Consider the following 25,913-nt stretch of genomic DNA (forward strand, 5'->3'; position numbering starts at 1 on the left):
GTATTTGCTAAGGCATCACATGGGAAGCCTCCAGCTCGAGGGTCAACGCTGGCCCTGTAGTAATGTGCAGAGTTGGGCAAATTATGTACCATCTCTGCTGCTTACCCTGTCATACGTAAAATGGAAGCAATGTGCTTTCTACCTCAAGGGCTATTGTGCGAACTCAATGGAAAGATGCGCTTACACTGTTCTGCTTGGCTCAGGAAGGAGTGTGTTTTTCAATGCTGCCTGCAGCCGTTACTCCTAGGCATTAACTAACCCAGGAAAGGGGCTGAATACAGAACACAACCCGCCCCCCTTCTTCCTTCTCCTTTCTCCTTTTTTTTAAGGAATGATATTGGTAAAATACAAGTCAAGTTTGGTTCTTTTTCAACGATAGCCTAATCCAAAGGAAAGCTCTTTACCCACCCTTACTGTCCCTCCTTCTGTACCCATACAACCCCCTCTCCATACCTGAGTACTGGAGATAAAATAATAGTACTAAGCCTTCTCAGCGACCCCACCCTTTGGGCTGGTCCAATCAAGGGCATCTTTCCCATCTTCTAGGGGAATCCTGCTGGGAGATACTCTTTGATTTGGCTGAGCTTCAGACATAAGAGACCCAGGGTCGCTGTTGCTTCTCCCAACTGCCTTAAAGCTTGTGGGGGAGCAGAGCGGGGCAGATCAGAGGAAGGCATCCACAAGAATGCCCAGGAGTCAATGAGTAACCACCTAGTCATGCACGTCGGGAGGAAAAGGAGCGGTGGCATCATTCTTGACCCCCAAGGCATCCAGAACCAAGCTTTTCTCATTACAAAGGATTCTGAAACGATGAGAACAGAAACAACCCAGGCAAGAGGGGCAACTGTGGCCGGGGAATTTGCTACTTGCTGAGATGTGAAAAAGTAAATTGAAACCATTAGAGAAAGAACCATCCATGAAACCATACCCCCAAAATCATGGATAGCAAAACAGACACAGGAATGGCAAACCTTTATGGATGGTTTGCTGAGTCCAGGTCCAAACAATACACTTAAGCAGAAGGAAACAAAGTTCATGCCAAGGTCATAACTTAGAGGTGAAGTACAGGTTTTCTGGTCTCTGTCCTATACAGCTTCAGAGAGTGAAAATCAGTGAATGTATGAACCCCATCCAGGAATCAATGCCACAACACCTGCTGGGAAGCTGCTCCTCAGTTGGCGTGTCTATGATGGACAGCTAAATGGGCCAACTGGTAGGTAGCAGAGGACTGGAGGACTTCCTTCTTGTTCCAAGCGGTTGTTGGCAGCAGTAGTTGATCTAGATTCCAGTTTTCCTAGAGTCAGTCTCACAGGTCTCCAGCAACATCTGAGCAAAACTGTCGATCACATTGCCGCTCCAAGCCCCAGATCTCGTGGAACATCTTTCAAACATCTAGATCAGCGTTTTCCTTTGCCTCCTCCAGCCCAGGGACAGTGGCTGCTTCCTATGATTGTGCATCTGTTACTCAAGACATTTGGACTAGAAGTGTTTCAAATTTCAGACCTTTCTAGATTTGGGAATATTTACACACACACACACACACACACACACACTCACACAGTCTTGAGGATGAAACCTGAGTTTCATTATGTCATCATGGCATTCATTCATGTATTCCTTAGGCCTATAACCCGAAAGTCATTTTGTGTGAGATTTCCATGCCCCTGTGTTTTCATTCACACCCTTCAGAGAAGTCAGGTCGGGAACATTTAACTTGTTGATACTAAAGAAGTTTATGATTTTTGCAAACATTTCATATTTAGGGAATTTGGATTAGGGATGATCAACCTGGGTCTCAGAGATACTTCATTTCTTCCTTTGTGCTCTTATATCCCTTGACACCCAGGGAATTTTGTTAAAACCCTTCTGCTGAAATTCCTAGGAACAGGTTTCTGTCTTCTGACCACACTCTGAATGATGCTACCAGAAGAAATTGGAGGAAACCAGGTTCTGGGATTGGATTGTCCTTGTCATTGTCCTTGAAGGTAGTGTTCAACTCCTAGGCAATGTGAAGCAGGAATGTTTCTTTTCTTTTTTACTGACTGAAGGACAACACAGACACAAAGTAGCATTTCCCACACAGTCACGAGTCAAAACTTTCTCCATAGCAGGTATCTGAGTTCACAGAAAGGTAACTTCTGCTACTAATCTACTGTCTCCTTGGCTTGAGCTGTGATGCGTGGGTCTTCTCCCCAACAGAACCGTAAGCCTCACAAGACCAGAGCTGTGTAGTCGTCCCATCATTCTCCACCGAACCTTTGCAACCAGAGTTAAAAACAAAAGGTTTCTTAAGGAAGAATTTTAAGACCCACACTGGGGATAGCTTCCACATTGGTGCAAAGCTGTAACAATAGCACTTATTTCTCCTCGAGCTCCTTCAGAACCTGCAGGCACATTCACCCATAAATCTGGCTCCTCTTAAAAGTAGGCATCAGAGGCTCGATGTCAGAGCCAGGAGAAAGGCCACTGCAGTCATTCCCTGGGTTCTTCAGAAGCATTGAAAACCTCGCTTTCCCCAGGCTGTGAAATGTGGAGCTCCTACTTCAAATATTTACATCTAGCAGTCTGTGGGAAACAGAGTTCTGTTGAAGGCAAAGAATATGTAGTCTTCTCTAAACCTGGCTCCTTTAACAGAAAGGACCAGAGGGAGCCGGCAAGAAAAGACATGGAGGACTTCCTGAAGGAGGCTTACTCTGTTTTTTTTTTTTTCCGAGACAGGGTTTCTCTGTGTAGCTTTGCGCCTTTCCTGGAACTCGCTTTGGAGACCAGGCTGGCCTCGAACAGGAGGCTTACTCTTAAGATATAATGAAATCAATCAGGAGAAAATAAGGTAATGCATTCCAGGCCCGGGGGATGGCATGAGTGAGGATTCTGGGCAGGACTCGGGTGCTGTGACAGAAATGGTAAGCAATTATGTGCACTAGGGCATGGATTTTAAGGCTTAGATAGGTGGGGGATGAGTCAAGAGAGGAAAGAAAGCCCATGGTGGATCTTGTCTGCCGAATTTGGAAGCTTGGACTGACCACGAGGGATAGGATGCTGTTCGTTTTCTTTAAACATTCTTAAAAATGGGAGGAGTACACCCAGACATGGGTTTGGATGTGCTGATTTCCAACTACATAACAAAGAGCCACATGGGAAGGTTGGAGGGAGATCCATGAGTCCAGCTAACCTCTCCTACCGTCTGGTTTATGTCACCATGGGGGTTTTTCCTTGGTCTCCTTGAAATGATTCCATCTCTTGTTCCCCCTGCATTATTCCTTAATTCTACATCCATTGTGTCCTTGCTTTCATCTTAAGTATTTATTAAACATTTATTTGTATATTTGCCAAATGTATCACTCTTCTTAGACTCTCTATCACTGGACTAAAAGCTCCATGAGGGTAGAGATCAATTTTATGTACCCACTTCTGCTAAAGTGTTTGGTATGTCATAGTGCAGAAGACAATGTTGAATATGTGGGACTTTGAATGCTGAAGACACCTAGATGATATTGGTGTAAATATTTAGAGATAGAAATGAGATGGCCTGGTGAGTATTCCATATGAGAGAATGAAAGATGCTAGAAGCAGCTGGCTAATTCATATGGGATATGTTTATTTAACATGTTACATAACAACAATAAACAAAACAAATACTTTTGACCTCATGTGGCTTTTAGTCTGGTAACAGATGGACATTTTTCATTTATATAATTATTCAAAGATATATGGATCATCCCACACAACCTTCTCCTCATTCAAATTTCCCCCGACTGTAAAAATTTCCCTACTTATTTTCAAACGAGTTTCTCAAAAAAAAAAATTATATTTGATGCTGTGCTTTGATGAACACTGTGTAATAAATGTAAGGAATGCTGGGAAAACATCTACACAGAGGCTCAACCTAGTCTGTAAACAAAAGCAAAGCTCCTAAAGGCCAGTGAGTCCACGCTCAACTACAGGGTAAACAGGAGTCAATTAGATCAAAGGGGAAGACAGAAGTTCTTCTGAGGAAACAGCATGTGCAAAGGCCCAAAGGCATCATGCGTGTTGACATCAGCAGAGGACCAGTGATGGAGAGTACGGTAGCAAACATCATGTGATGAACCTGGAGAGGTAGTCTCTCTGTATTCACTGGGCTGTTGTCATCAGCCGAGATGGCCGGGGGTGGTGGTGGTGATTATTTACTACTTGGATTATTTACTACTTGAGAGATTTCTTATAGGAAGTTGAATGTAAAGCGGGGGGGGGGGGGGGGCGGCGGGGACGGGGGGGCACTCCTCTGTACTTACAATGCTATGAAAAGATAGGCAGTGTGTAAAACCGTAAGAATGGGGTGCCCCAGTGAAGGTGTGCAGAGTGAGACCAGCGCTGGAGTTTGAGAGACATGTGGAAACAGAAAATGGGGATATACCCCATTAGAGAGAACTGAAAAGCCTAGGCTGGTTATGTAAGGAACCAGGAGATAGTGATGGAAGCCTCGTGAAGAGGGAGAGTCTGGCACCCTCCACCCACACATCTCTAAGTGTTTGAGCACATGCCAAGCATGAGGCTTAAGAGAGAGCTGACCCCTGAAAGGGAAGGGAGGAAATGGGAGGAACAGGAAAGGCAAGTGGGATTACTTTTTAAGGCATTTGGGTTGAAAAGAATTGGAAGAAAGAGTTTCACAGCCAAGGAAAGAATTTTCAGGTAGGGGCTAGAGAGAGTACATAGATTGATTTCATTTTATTTGTAGATTCAGAATGTGAACCTAGTAGACAGTGAGTGGTAATTTTTTTTTTTTTTTTAAGTAGCACAATAAATTAGAGAGCCAGTCTGAAGAGCGTTTGGAACATAAGAGGTCTATGGGAAATGAGTGAGGAAGGTAAACAGTAGCCTTACTTAGTCACTCCCTCTCCTCTCTAGCTTCCCATAGAAGGACAAGTGCCAGGCACAGAGACACCAAAGGTCAGGCAGAGAGATGGGGGCAGAGTGGATGCACAATGCTGCTTTCCAGCAGGACAGCTCATCTTCTCTAAACCCAAGGATCTAACGTGCACATAACCTCCTGGGTTGAAGTGATCTGGTGGATCAACTTGGGACAGTGGTATCCCGTGGTTCTAGAACACTTTCCTTAGGCATAGTTTGAGACAAAGTCCTTGGATTTTTTTATTCCATAAAGGTGTAAAGCCAAGAGGGAGAAGAAGCTGGGAGGTTATGGCCATTGCAGACCTGCAAGCCAGTGTCCTGGGGAAGGGCAACACCAGACTGAGACCATCAGAGACTCATTAGCATCAGCAAGGCTTATTCTCCATGGGAGGGAAGTAGCATGGTTTGAAGGGAACCCCAAGGCAGCCACTGCATCTCTTACGGTAGCTTTGTCAAGGGTCAAACATCTGCCCACCTTGACTCTCTTTGGAGCTAAAGTAAAAAAAATCCCCAGATAGTAAAATCAGTTTTTACAGTGCAGTACATTGAGCACATTGTTATTTTGGGGCTGAGCTTCAAGGAATCAAGATGAAAAAAAAGAAAAAAAGAAAGAAAAAAGTACTGTGGAATGCGATTTGAGGGTCCCACTATAGAGATTCTGAGTCAGGTGCTATGTAAACAAAGACTTGGATTCTACCCTTGAGGAATTCATAAAGAAATCCGATAGAAAAAGTTGTTGGCCAGAAATCAGTGATGTGATGGGTAATGGTGCAAAGGACTGTGGGGGGCCAGGCAAGGTGTACTCCCTCTCAAGTGTTTGACATCAGTTCACGCAACGTGAGTTTTCAGTGACGTCTCTGGTTCACTCTTCCATCCTTACTTCTTAAAGCCTTCTAAGTGGAGAAGAAATTGCCAGTGTCCTTGAACTTCCTGAAATGGTCATTTTCCCCAAAACCATGCTTTTAGACAGCAAGCTTCAACTAAAGCTTTCCAGCCCTGCCAATCCTTTAAGCCAAGCTAACTCCTCTCTGATCATGGAAGCTTGCATTTCCCTATCTGAAGACCTCCATACTCAAGAGCTTTCTTACATCCAGCCAGGCTTCCTCCTACACATCCACCTGTCCCTACCCACAGTCCTCTAGACATACAAAAGGCCTTTGCTTATGAAGCTTCAAACTTCCTCCTGGTTTACACTTCTCCCAGCCCTACCTCTGGACCAACCAGGGAGCTCCTACTTAACCACTGGCTTCCGGCCTTAAGGCCCACCTGCCCATAAAGTACAAAGCAGCATGGGAAGGAGGTTAGTACAGTGGGCATCAGCCCCTCACTGAGGGCAGGAAGGAAGCCTGCACCCACCTCTGGGCATTTGGTGGTGAATCACCTAGAGAGGTCCACTCCCCCACACCGGACACAGAAAATACAAAGGCCCTTCCACTACAGAACTCGGTTCAAAACCTCAGCCCATAGAGGCTACCTTCATAGGCAGCCAGTTGGCCCTTCCCAATCTTTCTTTCATACATGATCTATAGAGATGGTAAATGGCATTCAACTTGATCAAAGCACCAGGACTTTATGCAAGGGCCTTTTCTTACTTCCTACGTTTTTGTTTTTGCTTTTGTTTTTTTTCCTAGTTATTCCGTTGACCCCTCTCTGACTGCCTGTGTGCTCCTCAAGGAAATTCTACCTTAACTCGGAGATTCCCAGTTAATCTGGTTGTGTCTCCTGAAAAGAGTTAAGCATTCATGTCTCATTCAAGGTTACACACACAGGGCTCTGTACTCAAGTCACCATAAACATTGCGTTAATATGTGTTGAATCGAAATGAAAGTCATTAAATACACATAATGATTACATTTCTTGGCAAAAGATGGAAGGAAGAGAGAATATGATCTTGTTTGTTTGTTTTGTCAGCCTGTGCCCAATGCCCAGCAGAAACCAGTGAGTGGTCCCACAGTATCAGCCTTCACACAGTCTGAAAGCTTCTTAGGAACGTACTTTTAAAAACGTGTTTATGAATTCTTTGAGAATTTCCTACAACGTATCTTGATCATATTCGTCTGATTCCCCCAATTCTTCCTAGATCACCCCTCACCTCCCTATCTACCCAACGCCCATCTCGGGTGTGTGTGTGTGTGTGTGTGTGTGTGTGTGTGTGTGTGTGTGCACCAATCCATTGAGTCCAGTTTGTCTAGGCTGACTAATCCTGGGAGTAGAACCAGATGCCATACCACTAAAGAACTGACCTTCCCTTTCCTATCAGCAATGGAATCCCAACAGATCCTGAGCAGGGTTGGGGCTTCTGTTCCTTCCCTCTTCCATGCTGGGATTTTTGTCTGGCTTGAGCGTGTGCAGGTCTGGTGCATGCTGTCAGAACTCCTGTGAGTTCATAAGTACCTGCTCTGTTGTGTCCAGAAAACACTGTTTCCTTGAAGTCATGCACCACCTCTGGCTCTTACAATCTTTCCACCCCCTGTTCTGCATAGATCTTTGAGCCTTGAGGGGAGGATGTGATGTATATGTCCCATTTAGGGCTGAGTGCTCCAAAGTAACATATTCTCTTCACAATGAAGAGTTGTGGGTCTCTGACAAACACAAACTCTTGGTTCTACCCTAGACCAACTGATTTAAAAATCTTAAGGTGTTATACTCAATAGGTTTTTATTCAACAAACCCTACAAGTGACTCTGGTGTGTGTTTCAGTTTGAGAACTACTACCCAAGTGTTAGGGCCCAGTCAGGGTGGTACCATTCAACCATGGTAATGTTATAATGAAAACCTTTATATTTATATCAAGACTTGGAGCTAAAGAAGCGCTTCTCCACCATCATCCCATCTTGCACTTGTTGTTATCACGAGCAGATACAGTGAGAAATGCTGCTAAGCTCCATGTCATGCCTACGGTTCCAAACAACCAAATCTACTCAAACACTTAGAGTCAAGGCAGAAATCTGACCCAAGCTCTTCCATGGTAAAATAATGCCTAGAGAAGTCAGCTCAGGGCCAGAGATGTGGCTGGCTGCTGTTTGGTAAGCAGCGGTAAGGTCCCGGGGATCTGGGTTTCTAAGGATTCTGTGTCAGCCCTTCCCATAATTTAGGACCATAATTTGTACTCTGACTATTGGAGAATCACATGAGTAGATTGTATTTTTGTTTTGTTTTCAGGTAAAATGCTCTATTTGTGACACTCCTGTATGGCACCCGTGTGTGTGTGTGTGTGTGTGTGTGTGTGTGTGGTGTGTGTGTGTGTGTGTGTGTGTGTGTGTGTGTGTGTGTGTGTGTGTATGAAATCTGATTTGCAGATAAAGAGATTCTAGCATAAAGATCTATGCTCATGCCTCAAAAATTCTGGAAAACCGGGACAAATTTGGTTAGCTGTCTGATGTGCCCTGGTGGTCAGTGTCTATATCTCAAAGAGTCAAAAGGCACCAGTGAGGGAGTGAGGGGCAATCTTTCCACAAGGGGCATCATGGCCAGTGAGGGGTCAGAGGAATAAGTTCAAGAGCAGGTAAGAGCCACATTGCCCATCACCTGGGCTGGACTGAAGGTCCCTGAGACATCATCCAACTCATGGAAAAGTATTCACTGGGATAGGTGGCCTAGAACAGGACAGGCAGAGGCTATGCCTGGAAGATGGACCACCATGTCCCTCATGCTTGGTGCGAAGCCAGCGCATTTTTCCTCCTGACTTAATGCCCAGGACAGAGGCTTTTTCCTTGTTTGTTTGCTTGTTGTAAGGGAAATTATCTGTTCTGTTGAAGACAGCTTGGGCCCCTGGGAAGAAATTGGGAGGTGGTTCCGAATGTGCTTAGTTAGTGGGTGATTATGGGCACAGTGTGCCCAGCAAAGACACTTCCCACCCTTGACCATACATATTGTTAACTGGTCACACTGACCTGGTATTAACCTTCCCTTCTTAGTGGCTGACTCTCCGTGACTCCCTGTACAATACTGGCTGCTGTGCAGTAAGCTTCCTGGGATCCTGAGCATTTGGGCTCAATCCTTTCTGCTCCACATCAACCTCTAGAGTTCTTATGCATCCCCACCCTAAGCTAGATCGCCAGATCCAGTCCTTGGTGTGAAAAGATGCTAGACATGCCTAGGCAATGACACTGTCATCGTAAGGTTGCAGAGACAGGGTCAGCTCCAGCCATCAATCAAGGGCCCACACAGAAGCAGCAATGACGGGAGCCCTGAGCTTTGTTTGGATCCTGGCTGCTCTTCACATAAGCTGAGTCATTCTCGTTAAATCACTGAAATGTTCTTTATGATCATCTTTTGGGAAATTGGACATCTCAGTTCTGAAATTAATCCAACATGGATCATAGAGTTGAAAGTATTGCAAATCTAACAGACACCCTACGCTTTTCACCTCAAAACCTTTGCATGTACTATTCCCATGGCTCAAACAGGATCTCCTTTCTCTCATCTAGCACTTCTTTGCCCTGAGTCTTAGCTTGAATTTTTCTAAGAACCCCTCTGTGCTTCTTTGGCCAGGGCCAGGTCTACTGATTCAATAATTACCTCTCTAAGCACGAGATTCCAGAGAAGATCATGAGGGATGTTAATTAGCTGGTCTAGGCTCCTGGGGCAATAAGCTCTGTGAGGTGGGTGCAAGTATGCAGATGGTTTTATTCACCTTGGGGCTTCAGAACCTGCTAAAGCACCTGTCACATACTAGGCACTCAGTAGATATGGGTCTGACTAGATATGTGTGGTCAGAATGAAGCGTAGAATCAGCCCAGAGGGTAGAGGTCAAGTCAGAGAAGCAGCTAAGGCTTGACTTACCATGTTTTGTACTACCCCTACCCCAGCCTGACACAATGGTACTAGACTCATGGGATGTGTTCTAGTGAGTTCTCAGCTTGCTGTGTTTAGTTCTCTGAACTGTCAAAGAGAAGAAAACTTGGGGTTGCTTAGGTGAGAGACAGACCACAGACAGGGCCTAGTCCATTCTGACCTACCTCAACCAGAGACTCTCTCCTTCACTTCTTTGTGTTTGTGTTCTACAATATGATTCTGTAGCTGGACAGGGTAGTGCACGCCTTTAATCCCAGCATGCAGGAGGCAGAGGCAGGCAGATCTCCGTCAGTTCAAGGCCAGCCTGGTTGGTCTACAGAGTGAGTTCCAGGTCAGTTAGGGCTGTTACACAGAGAAACCCTGTCTTGAAAAACCAAGAAAAAAAAAAAAAAAGAAAAAACAAGAAAAAAAAAGTTCTGTAGTTTAAGAGGAGCAAGACAAAGAGAAAGAAAAGGAAATTTAAGGGGAAGGAAGATATTTCCCCCAGTGTCATTCAGTGAGCTGTATCGGCTTAAGAAAAGCCTGAATCCTCCTCTCCTTTCACATCTGCAAACGGACGAAAGTGGGGGGAAAGGACATTGACGATGCTTGGCAAGAGGGTGCTCCTGAAAGAGATGGAGCAGGTCTAAAAGGTCATCTGATAGTGATGTGCTCCTTTTGAACCCTCACATGACAGATGGGGTGAGTCGCTCATACCACATGTGCCAGCCTTTCCAGGAGGTGTGTTTCTGAGCAAGATGGCGTTCACATAGAGGGAGAGCTGAAGGAACTGACCATGGAGTGCCCAGACACGGTCACACACACAATACTCATACTAATTCTCACCCAACATTTACCACCTGGTTCTGACAATTGTCCTTGACAATGCTGTCTTTTTAGGCCATGGAGGGCTGAATCAGCTAGGAGGGGCCTTTGTGAATGGCAGGCCTCTGCCGGAAGTTGTCCGTCAACGCATTGTAGACCTGGCCCACCAGGGTGTAAGGCCCTGTGACATCTCTCGCCAGCTCCGCGTCAGCCATGGCTGTGTCAGCAAGATCCTTGGCAGGTAAGCACGAAATTCACCATATGCCATGTACCTCAGGATGTTGTGGGTTTTTTGGTTTTGTTTGTTTGTTTGTTTGTTTTGTTTTGTTTTTTTGAGCTGAGGATCGAACCCAGGGCCTTGTGCTTGCTAGGCAAGCGCTCTACCACTGAGCTAAATCTCCAACCCAGGATGTTGTGTTTTTCAAGCCACAACTTTCAGAGTATCTGTTAGAGAAGCAATGGGGAGTGTTTGATGCAATTCACAACCCAGCACTACTGAATCAGCCTCTCTGCTAGGCTCGTGACTTTTGTAAGATAGCCAGGAAGCACAAAACTCAGAAATACAGAAGACTGAGAAGCATTGATTTGTAAGGCTCAGTGTGGTGGTTCATAGCCCTGGCTGTGCTAGGAAACTCAACTCTCACAACAAATAAGAAGGTCAGGGTCTGGGCTCCAGCACAGGTAATAGGAGGAAATGGACTCAAATTTATGTATACCAGTAGCCTCTGCCTCACTCAAGTAATTCTAATTCTTTCAGTCAGGGCTGAGAACCACAGGGCATAGGTTCAGAAGGACAAAGAACACTTCCACTGGAAATATCCTTTAAGTAGAGAATTTGGGAATTCCAAAGTTCCATGCCCTGTCCACCTTACTTGCCAACCGGCCACACACAGACTCTATGTAGGTTGAAGGGAAGCTCTGCTTCATGGAAGTAAAGGGGCTGAGGTAATGGACCACAGAGAGCCCTGGCTCTCTGCTTGATACTGTTAGAGGGAAAGAGGCCTTTTCTTAGGGCCAAGGAGAGAGTATTAGGAAGATGATTGAGGAGACACAGAGAGGAGACGAGCTCTGATTGGCAATGACGATGGCGATTTTTAAAGACCATGTTACTCAATGGCAGCAGAGACCGGAGAAGACCAAAGAGGTCAGAGGGCATCTTGATCAAGGCTCGAATCTGTCAGCCAGCTAGTTGTGAGGTGGATAGGTTCTGGAGGAGGAGGAGGCTCATCTTCAGGGGGCTGAATCAGGCCAGGGATCCCAAGTGAGGCTGGACTTCAGAGTCTGGGAGAGGCGGCTTCAACTTGAACCACGGAACCTGGTAGAAAACCAGAGAGCAAAGGGTGAGGGGGATGGCTCAGACTCGGATGAGGCAAAGGTGACCCGGCAAGAGGGGTCAGTGACTCCAGCTGGCTTCCCTGAGTGAGTCCAGGAGAACAACGGAGCAGAGTCAATCACGCTAAGAGAAGGTGACTAAGAGAAGGGAACCACTGCAAGCCTGTGACTCCAGTGTCCTTTCTTACAAGGGAGATCCCTGTGTGCTTTCTGGGGCTGGCCAGAGGCAGAAGACAGAGAACCCAGGACGAAGAAGTCTTTGCAGAGGGGTCTTGCTTTGGTAGCAGCATAAATCTACCCAAACAAGACAAGTGGATTGTTGGAGAGAAATCCACTGTTAGCCTGAGCAGGAGTCGGGGGAGAGGCATGTCTCACTCCCACACCTCTCCTCAGGGGACTCAGAGGGGTTCAAAGGCCCCACCTGCTTACCGGGTAATTTGGGGGGGTTCTCTATTGGAGTAGGTACTACGAGACTGGCAGCATCCGGCCTGGAGTGATTGGGGGCTCCAAGCCCAAGGTGGCCACGCCCAAGGTGGTGGAGAAGATAGGGGACTACAAGCGGCAGAACCCCACCATGTTCGCTTGGGAGATCCGGGACCGGCTCTTGGCAGAAGGCGTTTGTGACAATGACACTGTACCCAGTGTCAGCTCCATCAACAGGTGAGAGCCAGTGGCTTCCGGCCCCCTCCTAGGTTCTGGAAGATTCTTGTAAGAACCATGAAGGGACTGGCCTGGGTAGAGTAGGGGTTTTGGAACGGGCTTTGCTTTGAAGAATCGGGCAGGAGCTCCCAGGCCTGGCACATGTCACCTCCTCTCAGCCTTCTCCTGCTCAGGTTATGGAGTCCCCCTCTGTCCCCACACTCCATTGTGCCGTATCGTGTCCCCTTCCTTAAGCACCCTGTCCTCTTTCATTCCATGGAAGAAACTTCTTGAGCAGATCCTTTCCTGGGCCTCACTGGCGTACTTAGTTACTTGTTCACTTTTTCAATCATTTGCTCACTGCCTCCATCATTCATTTACTCACTCATTCATTCACACATAACTCATGCATTTCTTCTGTGTTAGCTCCCAGAACTAATCCCTGTCCTTGTGGAGCTTAGGATCTAACGAGAACACAGACACAAACAGAGTACCCACAAAGACATGGCAAAAACACAGCTACTTGTCCTGCTGAGGCTAGGAGCCTGATGGCATGTGGGCTAGCCTGTGGTAACCTGTTTTAGGGAAATCATGAAGGCTTTTCCCTAAGTAAGAAGCGGTGAGTAGGAATTAACTAGGTGGAGAGTGTTACCAGAAGAACTCCGAAGCACACACAGAAACCTGTGGCTAGTGAGAGCTTGCACAGGAGATGAAAGTCAGTTCAGAGGCAAGAGCATGAAGTATACTGAGCATAAGATGCCAGAAGAAACTGTCCCCAAGAAGCCTGTGGTCCCCTTAACAGATTCCTGCCTTTAACGCATGTGCGGAGGGCATCCAGTAGTGTGTTTTAATCAGGAAACGGATTTGTATTTGAAAAAGCTCACTTTGGCTGAAAAGGAGAGAAGCAATTGGATAGAGCATGTGGGGTGGGCCACTTCGATTCTGGAGAGGAACAGAGCAGATGGTGGCACACACTCAGATGTTCACAACGAGATACAGAACAAGATCAACTCTGGGCAGGCTATCGAGGTCAAATTGGTGGAACCCTGTTAAGCTGCATCTGAATCTCTGCCTTGAGAGACCCACATTTCTTTTTCTTTTTTCTTTTTGAGCTGAGGATCGAACCCAGGGCCTTGCGCTTGCTAGGCAAGCGCTCTACCACTGAGCTAAATCCCAGGCCCCCCGCCCCTTTTCTTTGTTTTTTGAGACAGGGTTTCTCTGTGTAGTTTCGGTGCCTGTCCTTGATCTCGCTCTGTAGACCAGGCTGGCCTCAAACTCACAGAGATCTGCCTGTCTCTGCCTCCCCAGTGCTGGGATTAAAGGTGTGTACCACCATCGCCCGGCAAGAGACACATTTCTAGTCATGACATGGGACATAGAGAAACAGGTGAATGAGGTGAGGTCATAGTTTGATGGTTGACTCCTTGGGTTGGAGACACATATAAGATATCTAAGTGGCTGCTGGGCAGTGGTGGTGCACGCCTTTAATCCCAGCACTCAGGAGGCAGAGGCAGGCAGATCTCTGTGAGTTCAAGGCCAGCCTGGGCTATAGAGTGAGTTCCAGGAAAGGCTCCAAAGCTACACAGAGAAACTCTGTGTCAAAAAACTAAAACACACACACACACACACACACACACACACACACACACACACACACATACACACATATGGGTCGCCGTATAGGTGACTGGATCCTAAACAGCCATAGCTCCTATTCCTGTTTCCTATTCTTTCTCTAACGGTCCTTCTGCTTCCTCACAGAATCATCCGAACCAAAGTGCAGCAGCCATTCAACCTTCCCATGGACAGCTGCGTGGCCACCAAGTCCCTGAGCCCAGGACACACACTGAGTGAGTGCTCAGGGATTTGGCTGTTCCTACACCTTTGAATGTAGACCCAGTCTCCACACCCCTGTAAACACAGATGCATACAGACACACAAGAACATATGAGTGTTCATATGTTTGGATACAGACTGAGTTATTACCCTGAGACAAAGTCTACATCCATGCTCACGGGAGACTCGCAGGAACATGGGGAAATGGACACATTTCAGACAAATGTCATTCTAGGAATCCCTCCCACCAGCAGGCCCTTGGAGTGAAGGACTCTAGCTCTCCAGGGACTCGGTCCACAGCATAGCCTGCTGCTTTGAACCCATGGCAGCAGCAGGGGCTTCAGGGAGTATCATCTCCCACTTCCGACTTTCTCTTTACTCCTTTGCAGTCCCCAGCTCAGCTGTAACACCCCCAGAGTCACCCCAGTCAGATTCCTTGGGCTCTACCTACTCTATCAACGGACTCCTGGGAATTGCTCAGCCTGGCAGTGACAACAAGAGAAAGATGGATGACAGTGAGTTCTCGGGGGACCTGGGGGTGGTATGAGACACAGGATGCCACTTTGCCACTTTGCTCAAGATTTGATAGGAAGGCGGGACTGGGTAGGGTTCTGAAACCCCCTCACAGGAGCATGGGTCCTTCCTCTTACTGACCCTATCCCTACCTTCTCAGCCTGTCTGCTCCTCTGCTTTGGCCACTTGGTCTGGTGGCTTGGTAGAGGGGTCCCCTGAGAGCTTTCTTCCTGCCTGCCTGGGGGCATTAGGTGACCAGGACAGCTGTCGGCTGAGCATCGACTCACAGAGCAGCAGCAGTGGTCCCCGAAAGCACCTTCGGACAGACGCCTTTAGCCAGCACCACCTGGAGCCACTTGACTGCCCATTTGAGCGGCAGCACTACTCGGAGGCTTATGCCTCCCCCAGCCACACCAAAGGCGAGCAGGTAAGAAGGTGGGGTGCAGGACATAGGCAGAATAGACAAGGACCAGAGCAAAGTATGAACTCTAGCCATCAAAACAACTCCAAATTGCTCCTATGGGCTCAGGGCACTCACTGGATGCAACGTCCAGCTGCAGGCATGCCTTGTTCACAAGATGTCTTGCCCTCTTCTCTCAACCTGAATCTGAACGATGAACCTAGTTTTTGCAGGCAGGGCCATCCTTTTGCAATCTATGGCTTCCTCCAACAATAGAATCAGACCCGCAAATGGAGTTAAGGCTCACACCCTTCTTATGATGACCTCAAGAGCACACCTAGCCCCACCTTCAGTCTCTCCCTTTCCACAGCCTAGGAGTCTGTGTGACTCATGTGCTCAAGTACACCGACCTCATTCCCACCTCTCTGCCCTGGTACACCATGTGCCCTCCTGGTAGAATGCCTTTCTTCTCACTGCTCTCCCTGGAAAAACACCAGCTGGCTGTAATGACTCAGCTCAACTGCCCTCTCTATGAATTTGTCCCTGCCCCTCACCTATGATTCACCCCTCTGTCATCCCTCTTGTCTCACACATGGCTTCTGTTGACTTCACAGCTCATCCTAATAATCTAACGGGCAGGGGGTAAAGGCAACAGACTTCTTAAGGACAGGGCAGCCTCTTGAGACACCCCCCCTGCCCTCATCTCTAGAGCCTAACATTATTATTATTATTAATTAATACTACTTTTTTGTGGTGATGGAGATCAAACTCAGGGCTTCACCCACACTAGATGAGCCCTCTACCTTTGAGTAACATCCCAAGCCCAGGATTTTAATGGCTACTCAACAAAGGTATATCAAATAGATGAACCAATGAATCAATTTTGAGAAATCAAGAATGATTAAGACACAGCTATATTTTCCTCTCCAGATCTTAGAATGGGTTACAACGGGATGACTTCTGAAAAAAGCAGACAGAGACAGGAACATTGCCACACTGAGGCCAACAAATACCGCATAAAGCTATCAACCACTGAGAGGCATTTAATATGTCAATGGTTCCAATGTCTGTCTCCCTTCATTCCATCTAGTCAAATAGCTCAGGAAACTCTTTGGGGTATGGCCTATCTCTCCTCTTGGCTTGAGGCAAGCCTATAAGCACACCTTTAAGACCTGAGGGAGACAATGATGATGCTAACAAGCAGTTGAAACATTGCCAACGAATGGCTGAGTCGCTGGCCCTGTGCCAACCCCCACAGCTGGGTAGGCAATATGCGTCAGTGATTTTTATCAGCCTTGGCTATGACAGCTGTGAATGGTGTAGACAAAGTTGGCTATCAGCAGACCCAGGGAGAAGGCCTGGGTGCACATCTGATAATCAGAGCATGTCTCCAAGAGGCAAGTGTTGAGCCTGCAGGAAGCTCATTCTATGGTGGTGAGCCTGCAAAATGCAAAGGGCATAAACTAGCTACCCTTGGAGAATAATGAAGCCCCAAAAGGAGACCCTTGGTATCCACTAGGTCCTAGAGCCGTTTCCTGGCTTCACCCACAAGTCCTCCGAAGAACCTTGCTCAGTTAGAGTGAGCCCTTGTGCCATGCTGGTGGATATCCATGGAGGCTCTTAGGATGAGAGACTCTTAGAACTACAGGAGACTTGGTTGGCCACACAGCCTAGCTTTTCAATTTGTATGAGGATTACTCAGGGCCTGGAGAATGGGAGAACTTGGGGAAGCAGATGATTCCAGAGTTTAGGACTGCCAACCCTAGTTTCATTCATAGGGATTGATCTACCCTTACCTATTTTTGACATGACAATTCCATGGATGTTCCCCCTTGCCACCCTCCTAGGTTGGGTTGTTTTGTTTTGTTGTGGGGTTTTTTGTTTGTTTGTTTTGGTTTTTTGAGACAGGGTTTCTCTGTATAGCTTTGCACCTTTCCTGGAACTCACTCTGTAGCCCAGGCTGGCCTCGAACTCACAGAGATCCACCTGCCTCTGCCTCCCAAGTGCTGGGATTAAAAGCGTGCACCACCACTGCCCAGCTCTTGTTTTTTTTTTTTTTTGTTTTTTTTTTTATGAAATGAGGTTTCTCTGTGTAGCCTTGACTGTCCTGAAACTGGCTTTGTAGACCAGACTACCCTCAAACTCACAGACTTCCGACTGCATTTGCCTCCCGAGTGCTGGGATTAAAGGTGTGTGCTGGGGCATTCTTATGCAATGACTAAATAAAACAAGACCATTTGAAAATCATTAAGCTTGTCTGAGTCCTTAGCCTAGGGGACTAAACTGAAGCCCAACCCAGTGTCCCTCAGCTGTTCCTTCCTCTTTCATTCACTCATCAAGCTGCATCGTGAAGGGCAGAGAACACCCAGCCTGAGCCTTGCTCTTCGGCTTATCGTGTCTCTGCCATCCCGAAGGAACGTGCTCTTTCACCCAGGCGGATAAAGCCTTGTGTCTTTGGGAGACAAGCCGGTACTGATACCTGGTCGTAGCATGGGATGAAGACACACACTTCTTGTCTGGAAAATCAACGAGGGTGAAAGTGACCCCATTTCCCCCGGCAGTGTCACCCCCGGTGTTGTTAGAAGTCTGGGTAGCTCTTCCTCTGTATTTTGAGCCCACCACCGTGTGAATCAACAGAATGAGAGAGAATGTTGTGAAGACAGGCCAAGAATGTGGCAGTTACTGACTCTTCCTATGGTAGTGAAATCATCTATCATCACTTCTTGCTGGACATCTGTGCTTGCTGAGTGTCCTGTGCCAAGCAATACTTTATTTAAAATCACAGTTAATATTTAATCAGTCGTGTGCAGTAAATTCTAGGACCTCTATACTTAAAGGTAGGAAAAAAAAATCAAGGCTCAGAGAGTTCAAACAGACCACAGCTCCCTGCAGACTGTAGAATCAAAACCCTAGGTCGTTTTAGCTCTGAATCATTACGCTTTCCTGCCCCCAATTCAAGTTCAAGTCCAGAACACAAAACAAAACAAGAAACCCAGTCATCGTTGGCATGTTTAAGATAGTAAATGCAACACCACCCAAACCTCTAACTATATAGCTTTCCTTTTCTCTTTGGCCTGGATTTGGAACAGAAACTTGATTTTGTATACGTGTTTTACTGTCAAATCAACACATTCACAAGACGTTTGAAACTTTTCTCACACTCTCTAGAAATTAGGTACTTTGTTCAGTTTCATTAGAATCTAGCTCTGAGCGACTCCACCCTGCCTCTAAGTAGGCCCCCTCGGCAGAATGGAACCAGAGTGCCATTTAGTCAGTAATTGCTGCTACATGCTGATGGTGCCCTGGTGGCCTCCAGAATTGACTGCAGCTTCCAAAAGTGCCCTGCATGCAACTGGAAAGCATTGTGACTCCTTGGAGGACTGAGCTCAATGGAAATTACTGAAAACAATTGTCTTCAGCAGAACTGTTATATAACCATGGAATGTTCCTTGATTCTAGTTTTGTACACAGTTCATATAGTGCTTTTATGAAATGCGTGACCTGTGCGTGTGGAGTGGATGTGAGCTGTCTCTCCCTGGGAAGAGAAGCAGGGAGCCAAGGGGGGGGGGGGGGCGTGGACTATACTCATGCCTTTAGCCTAACAAATTATTTTTTCAAGGAGTGCCTTAGACCATAGCTAAGCTCATACCAAGGAACACCAGTAGGAGTTGAAACAAGCTCTTATTTGAAGATGACCCCAACCAAGTACTTGATAGAACTTTTGAAACAAAATGAATCCTATGTATCTTTCAAGGTGAAACTAAATGTTTCTACTTGCACATGTAATGTAAATCTAACTAGTCTTACTGGTTCATGTCACTGGGTTGCTCAATCAGAATAATAGCAGCAAAGCCCGAATGTGAGCTCTCTGCAAGTTTAAGAAGTGATGGCTGCCGTTAGTCTAGGGTAGCAGTTGATAGCAATTGATGAGCACCAGAGCCTGAATCCGAAGAGAAGGGGTGAGTTTCTTCAGCTCGGCACTTGCATTTCCTATCTATGTAGGAATCAATTACCAGCAGGGTGAAAGACTCTGAGCAGCCCCACCTGCTACCTGCTCCAGCCCTAGGCAATGTCCTGTGCTATGGGCCCAAACCGTGTAAAGAAATAGGAAGGAGACCAGCACCCGGTCAGGACACGATCCTCTGATGGCCACTCCCATCACATACCTGGGCATCTATGCCACCAATAGGCCTTGAATTCTGAAGCTTGGAAGGGAGAGCCCTAAGCCAGGTCCTGGGAAGTTTCCAGGTCTTAGAGTGGGAGAATATGGCCCCATCAAACATGCCATGTTGAGCTAAGAGTGAGCAAGAAGGGATGCACAATGAGCAAGGGAGATAGATTTTCCTGGGGAGACTGGTGCCACCCAGTCCAGAGACAGACAGTAGGGACAGTAGGAAGACAGGCTTGCTCAGGGGCCTTGCTCTCCCCTGCTGACTTCTCTTTGTTCTCCAGGGGCTGTATCCACTGCCCTTACTCAACAGTGCCCTGGATGATGGGAAGGCTACCCTGACACCTTCCAACACACCCCTGGGACGCAACCTCTCGACTCACCAGACCTACCCGGTGGTGGCAGGTAGGATGCCCAGAGGCTCCTCAGCCATCTGGCCCCTACTGTGAGGGTCAGGATGGGCTTGGGGCAGGGGAAGGCAGAAGTGTCTGGCTGGCAGGAGGAAGGTGTTTGGGGCGCTGGCCTGGAAAGGAAAAGTGGCAAATGGGTGGTGCCTTCAGTCTTCGGCCCCGCCCCGGATCTCCTCACTCCCTCTTGCAGGGAGAGGCTCAGCACACACATACTTCAGTCTCCCCATCCGTCTACACTGGCAGAAGGCACAGCAGGGAGGTAGAGCCTCCAGCCCACCCCCACCCCCCCCATCTCATTCCATCTGAGGAACACTGTGTAGCCCGGCTCCCCATCCTAGACTCTTCCTACAGCAGCCAGGCCTGCCTGTCCCCATACCCTTGCCCCATCTCATGGCTTGTTTTGTGCATGTTCCCACCCCATCATCTCACACCCCTCTCTCCTTGTTGTCTCCCTCCCTTGGCAGATCCTCATTCACCCTTCGCCATAAAGCAGGAAACCCCAGAGCTCTCCAGTTCTAGCTCCACCCCTTCCTCTTTATCTAGCTCCGCCTTTTTGGATCTGCAGCAAGTCGGCTCTGGGGGCCCAGCAGGTGCCTCGGTCCCACCCTTCAATGCCTTTCCCCATGCTGCCTCCGTGTACGGGCAGTTCACGGGCCAGGCCCTCCTCTCAGGTACGACAGGGAGGTCCTGGGCTCTATAGTGTCGTGGGGTGGGAGGGAGGTCATCAAGGCCATCCCAAAGTCCTTTGGTCTGAGGCTAGTCCCATCTTTAGCCCAAATCCAGCCCACCACCACCACCACCACCACCACCCCCTGAGTCTCTAATTTATTCAGCACATGGTTCTTTACCTGTGGGAGAAGCCAGGAATCAAAAACAGCCATTTTTGGGGGTGTCATCAAGTGGGATACATCACTTCCAATAGGGAAATAGGGACCCATACAAAGGAACTAGGTGCCTTAGAATGTAAACTTTTTTTTTTTTAATAAGTTCAAAAAGAAACAAAGACAAAATGTGGAGGGGAAAAGCCTCTTGAGCCAATTTCTGGATCAACTTCCTGAAAAGGAATGTTGAGTCACCATTTGTGGCCATGTTCCCGCCCAGGGGAGTGGCAGCACCATTAAAGGGCACGGGAGCATCTCTCATTGCTTTAACCTTGGTGACTGCACAACCTCACAGCTGGAGGTGTTGAGGATCTTGTTCTGGCTTAAAGCCTGAATGAAGTAGGTTAGGGACATCTGGAGCAAACCTCTATATCCTGGAAAGGAAACAGTCCAAGAGGAAGAGAGGACCTAGCTACAGTCTCCAGATGGGAACAGGGCAAGGGTTGACTGCCCTTATGTCTAATTTCAACTGGATCTTCCAAACAGGACAGTCTCCCAACCAGTTAGGACCTGAGCAATGTCTGAAGGGATCAAAGTTTGGATTGGGTACAGGCAGAGACAACCTCACTGCTTCAGACATCTGACTGACTATTAAAACAGAGGCCCTGGGAGGTCCCAGAACTAGGAAGGAAGCCAGCTAGTTTCCAGCTGAGCATTGGAAGTCTCCTGTGTGAAGAGAGTTTCTCCATTTGAGTCTGGACAGTTAATGACAGAGGGCATCCCTCCCTGTCTCCTGGTCCCCGACCCTATCACCTTGAGAGGTTAAAGCAGAGATAAGTGAGACAGGGAGACTCGCTGGGCACAGAGACAGCCCAGAGTTGGACCGTCTAGGCCATCTGGACCAGTAGTTTCCCAGTATATTCTAGACCTCTCTTGCATCTTAAAATGAAAGCCTTCGCCAAAGCCAGCTGTCCCAACCAGAGCAGAGTAGCTCCCTCTGAAGTAGGAGTTCTGCCCCCAGAGGCCCTCGGGCTTGAGAAGTCACAGCAGCGTCTTTGGTTCCCACTGGCTCAGAGGTTCTAAAGGCCCTGTGACCCCAGCCCAGGCATGCTTTCTTGTAAGCGACAGCAGCATTTTCTATCTGTCTGACAACTGATATTTTTTCCCTTCCCTGTGCATCCATGCACCCTTGTGATGGACATGAACAGTGTGAGGGTGGAGAGGCGGTGGTTAAGAGTCTGAAGAAAGGAAGAAAGTGTTGACTTGGAATTGGAAATTTCAAGAGGGTCAAGTCAGCAGAGATGGCTCATTTGCTTTGAGCAAAGTGATTAAAAGGCACAAACCTGTGAGCTGGGTGAAATTATGTCAGTCAGAGAACATGGAATGGGAGATGGAAGAGGGAAAGAATTGGCTTGTGTCTGCCGTGGGAGCACAGAGGCTGCATGGCAGGGCACACTTGTCTGTCTCATGGGAGTGGGAGGCCGGGAAGTAGTAAGGGATATGGCTGAGGATGAAGGGCCCATGATCCAGGACAACTCTTCCATTAATTGAGTGAGCTGCAGAGACTTGGCTGAGAGAGAAGGACAGACAGTAGCTGGAAGTATAGACAAATCATCACAGACATAGGCTATGGCTTCTTTCTTTCTCTCTCTCTCTTTCTTTCTTTCTTTCTTTCTTTCTTTCTTTCTTTCTTTCTTTCTTTCTTTCTTTCTTTCCTTCCTTCTTTCCTTCCTTCCTTCCTTCTCTCTCTCTCTCTCTCTCTCTCTCTCTCTCTCTCTCTCTCTCTCTCTCTCTCTCTCTCTCTTTCTTTCTTCCTTCCTTCCTTCAAGACAGAGTTTCTCTGTGTAGCCCTGGCTGTTCTGGAACTCACTGTGTAGACCAGGCTGGTTTCAAACTCAGAGATTCATCTGCCTCTGCCTCCTGAGTGCTGGAATTAAAGGCTGTGCAACCACCGCCCCAAGACACAGGCTATCTTATAGCTTATAGTTAGAACGGCCTAGGGCAAACTCCCTTGCCCTGAAGCCCCACACTTTCTCCCATCCTGTCACCTTTTAAAGTTGGAAGTGTCCCTGTCAACATATATGATCAGGGATGATACTTCCTGCTTCCACCATCTGTTAATTTAGTGGCCATGCCCACTCTCCAAGACAGCTGCAGGACTAGGAGGTCATCCAGTCCGCAGGCTAAAGCAGCTGATGACAGATACCAGGAGGTCACCCAGGCATTAGGTAACCAAATACGTAGTTTAGCAGATTCTCAGCCAGGTTGACCCCCATAGCTAGGCCTAGATCTGATCACTCCTGAATGGCTGGCCACATGTTAAAATCTAGTGTAAAGGCAAAGGCCCTAAGAAGAGCGCCAAGTGTCCAGGCTTGTGGGATCTGGGGTCCAGGGATCCAAGAGCAAGAAGCAAGAGAACACTAGAGTTTAGAGAGCCACGCCCAGATCTTCCGCTTAGGAACAAGGCAGATGACGGCTAGTGTTTAAGCTGAGTTCAGGGGATCAGTGCAGACCACAGAGACTTCCCACCAGAGGCCTGGCCAAATACCCACCACTTGGCTGAGTTCTCATGGGGTCCAGAGAACATAGGAGGATGGAGGAATGTTAGACACAGAATGAACTTAGGAGCCCGAGAACTATAACCTTCCAATCAGGGAAAGAGCTAAATCTGAGAGAAAGAGGAGGAGACAGAGCAGATCACTCCTGGGATGTTCTGCAAGAAAGGAGGGTAGAAGGGAAAGTCAGGAGTTCTCATTCTGAAATTAGCCCGGCTCAACCCTGCGTGGATCTTCCAAGGACCTTCCTCTGTGTGGCCCTGCCTAAGAAACCCCGGCCCCCTGCTGAAACTCTTTAACCTGCTTGGCAACCTTTTTCTCCCTGAGCAATGCTCTTAGCCAGAGGGTTCTGGGAGTGTTGTCTCCAGAATGACTGCTCTCTGAACCTTGGCTTTTTTTCTAGTCAGCCAAGAAGTAGGAAACATTAGGACTTGGGAAATAATGAGATTTATGTACAGTTCCTGCTAGTTCCCTTTAGAACACCACCCCTACCCACCCAGCCAGCCACGTGTTGGATTCCAACCCACTGGCCACGACAGTGACATCAAGGACATCCTTGTCCTTGCTGTTCTAAGGCTGGCTACAGCTCAGCTGATGGGAAAGCTGCAGTTAGGTTTTTATCATCAAGGAGCCCAGTATCCTCCTCCATTCTTTTGTACAAATTATATTTAGTCCTGCCAAAGAGATTTCTGGGTTGCCATAAATTCTCCTTGCTCTCAGAACAAGATAAGGCATTGAAAAGGGGTCACACAGAGGGCAGACATCAAAGGGGTCCAATGAAATAGTCTAAAATCACCTCTACCCTCTGGATTCCTTCCTCTAGCTAATGGCTTTCTGTTCCCGCTCTCTACCTCTAATTAGAATATTTACCAAGAATTCTGGGATACCAGAATTTTCCTAGATAACCCCACTTTGTAGCCAGCCAACCTATGTTGATGCCTATGCCAACATTTTTAAAAGAGGCCCCCACTGGAAGTCTACTGGAGAGCACAGGAGGTGGGATTAGTCACCAAGGAGAAATTTTTAGTGAAGAGCCTTCAAAACAGAATGGGTAGGAGGGTGTGTCTGAGCAGAGGGTGTGTTCATCTCTAGCTGGCGGCTTCTGTTGTTTTGCTTCTTGTTTCGGGACAGGGTCTCACTATGTAGCTCTGGTGGTTCTGGAACTCACTATAGACCAGGCTGCCTTGGAACTCACAGAGATCTTGCTTGCCTCTGCTTCCCGGGTGTTGGGATTACAGGCATGCATCACCATACTTGGCCTGGTTCAAGATGCTTGACTCTGAAAAACTTTGTTGTTTTGTTTGTTTTCTCCAATACTGGGCATTAAATTCAAGCCATTTAAATTATTATTGCAAAATACATTATTTTTATTAATATAAAATTATTACATTAATAATAACTACCCTGCTACTGAGCTACACTCCCACACTCCAAAATCTTGTTCTTTAAGAAATTAAAGCAGAGAGGCTGGAGAGATGGCTCAGCACTTATGAGCACTGGCTACTCTTCCAGAGGTCCTGAGTTCAATTCCTGACACCCACATGGTGGCTCACAATCATCTATAACTGCAGTCCCATAGGATCCTGTTCCCTCTTCTGGTGTGAGGCTGCACATATAGACGAAACACCCATACACATAAAATACGTAAACAAATACACCTTTTTTTAGATAAAAGAAATTAAAGCAGAGAGTTTTGTAGCACTGTTAAGACAGACTATGAAGGCACAGTTTGGGTAGGGCTGTGTCCTAGAAAAAAATTTGTCTTTCCAGGAGGGCCAGGTTTTATTAGGGGAAGTCTTCAGCGGTCTGTTTGGGCCATTGATTCAGAAATCTTTCTTGCTGAGAGAAAATTAGGTAACTGAGGAGAAATGAAGATTAAAATCCCTGAATAGAGGGACAGAGACCAATGAATTCTTTTGCAAGAACTAGTGTTCATGGGGTGAGCCCCACTGATAGAGATCATGGATTGAATTGTGGCCTGAGGTATGCACCCAGGAACTCAGCCTAGAAGAAGAAGCTGTTCAGGTGACAGAAAATGGCCAAGAGGGCAGGAGGCATGGCCACAGGCTGCCAGAACCAGAAAGGGCTCAGGGAATAGCAGACTAGCATTAACAAATAGATGACCAGAGAGCCTAAACTAATCTTAGTTCATGGGAGACATGGACCCTGCCTCAAAATCCTCCCCACAGTGTGCAAAGAAGTCCCACCAACCAGGAAGTAAGGTGAACGAACCCCAGTTACAAGCTCTTCTCTGAATCGCGTCCTGGTGTGGCAGATAGGAAGATTTTGGTTTGGAGAAATTAAGTATTTTGTTCATAATCTTGTCTGGATGTAGTATTCAGTCTCAGTTTCAAAATCTCTCTCTCTCTCTCTCTCTCTCTCTCTCTCTCTCTCTCTCTCTCTCTCCCCTCTCTCTCTCCTCTCTCCCTCCCTCTCCTTCTGTCTCTCCCTATCTCCCTTCCCTTCCCTCCCTCTCTTCCTTCCCCCCTTTCTTGCTTCCTCCTTCTCTCTAGTAGGTAAGAAAGAAGAGAAGCAAAGGTATGCCGCCTAAGTCTGTCCCCCCATCTCTTTCTAATGTCACCCAGCTGCCCATCACCCTGCTCCCCTTCCCTGTATCACCCTTTCCCAGCCATTGTTCCTAGCAATGGCGTCACATTGCTGACTCCTTCATGTGAAACTCAAAGTTTATTTTGGGTAAATCTTCTGTTTATTCCTCATTCTAAATATGTCACATTTCCCTTTTCTTTC

At 47.3% G+C, this 25,913-nt stretch overlaps 1 protein-coding gene across 6 annotated transcripts in view; it reads left to right on the forward strand.

The window, feature by feature from the left end:
- Positions 1-25,913, forward strand: part of Pax8 (paired box 8) — a 59,396-nt gene that overhangs the window by 22,498 nt on the left and 10,985 nt on the right. Inside the window, exons 3-9 of one of the 6 annotated variants that reach the window (XM_052725172.1) lie at positions 10,567-10,732; positions 12,283-12,483; positions 14,224-14,312; positions 14,688-14,813; positions 15,063-15,238; positions 19,664-19,784; positions 20,254-20,460. In XM_052725172.1, the coding sequence (XP_052581132.1) occupies positions 10,567-10,732; positions 12,283-12,483; positions 14,224-14,312; positions 14,688-14,813; positions 15,063-15,238; positions 19,664-19,784; positions 20,254-20,460 (1,086 nt within the window). The remainder of the gene's footprint in view (positions 1-10,566; positions 10,733-12,282; positions 12,484-14,223; positions 14,313-14,687; positions 14,814-15,062; positions 15,239-19,663; positions 19,785-20,253; positions 20,461-25,913) is intronic. The other 5 variants (XM_052725173.1, XM_052725174.1, XM_052725175.1 and 2 more) reach the window with 5 other exon arrangements.

The sequence above is a fragment of the Peromyscus californicus genome, unplaced genomic scaffold (assembly GCF_007827085.1).
Source record: "Peromyscus californicus insignis strain IS unplaced genomic scaffold, ASM782708v3 Scaffold_7__1_contigs__length_154581171, whole genome shotgun sequence".
NCBI lineage: Eukaryota > Metazoa > Chordata > Mammalia > Rodentia > Cricetidae > Peromyscus > Peromyscus californicus.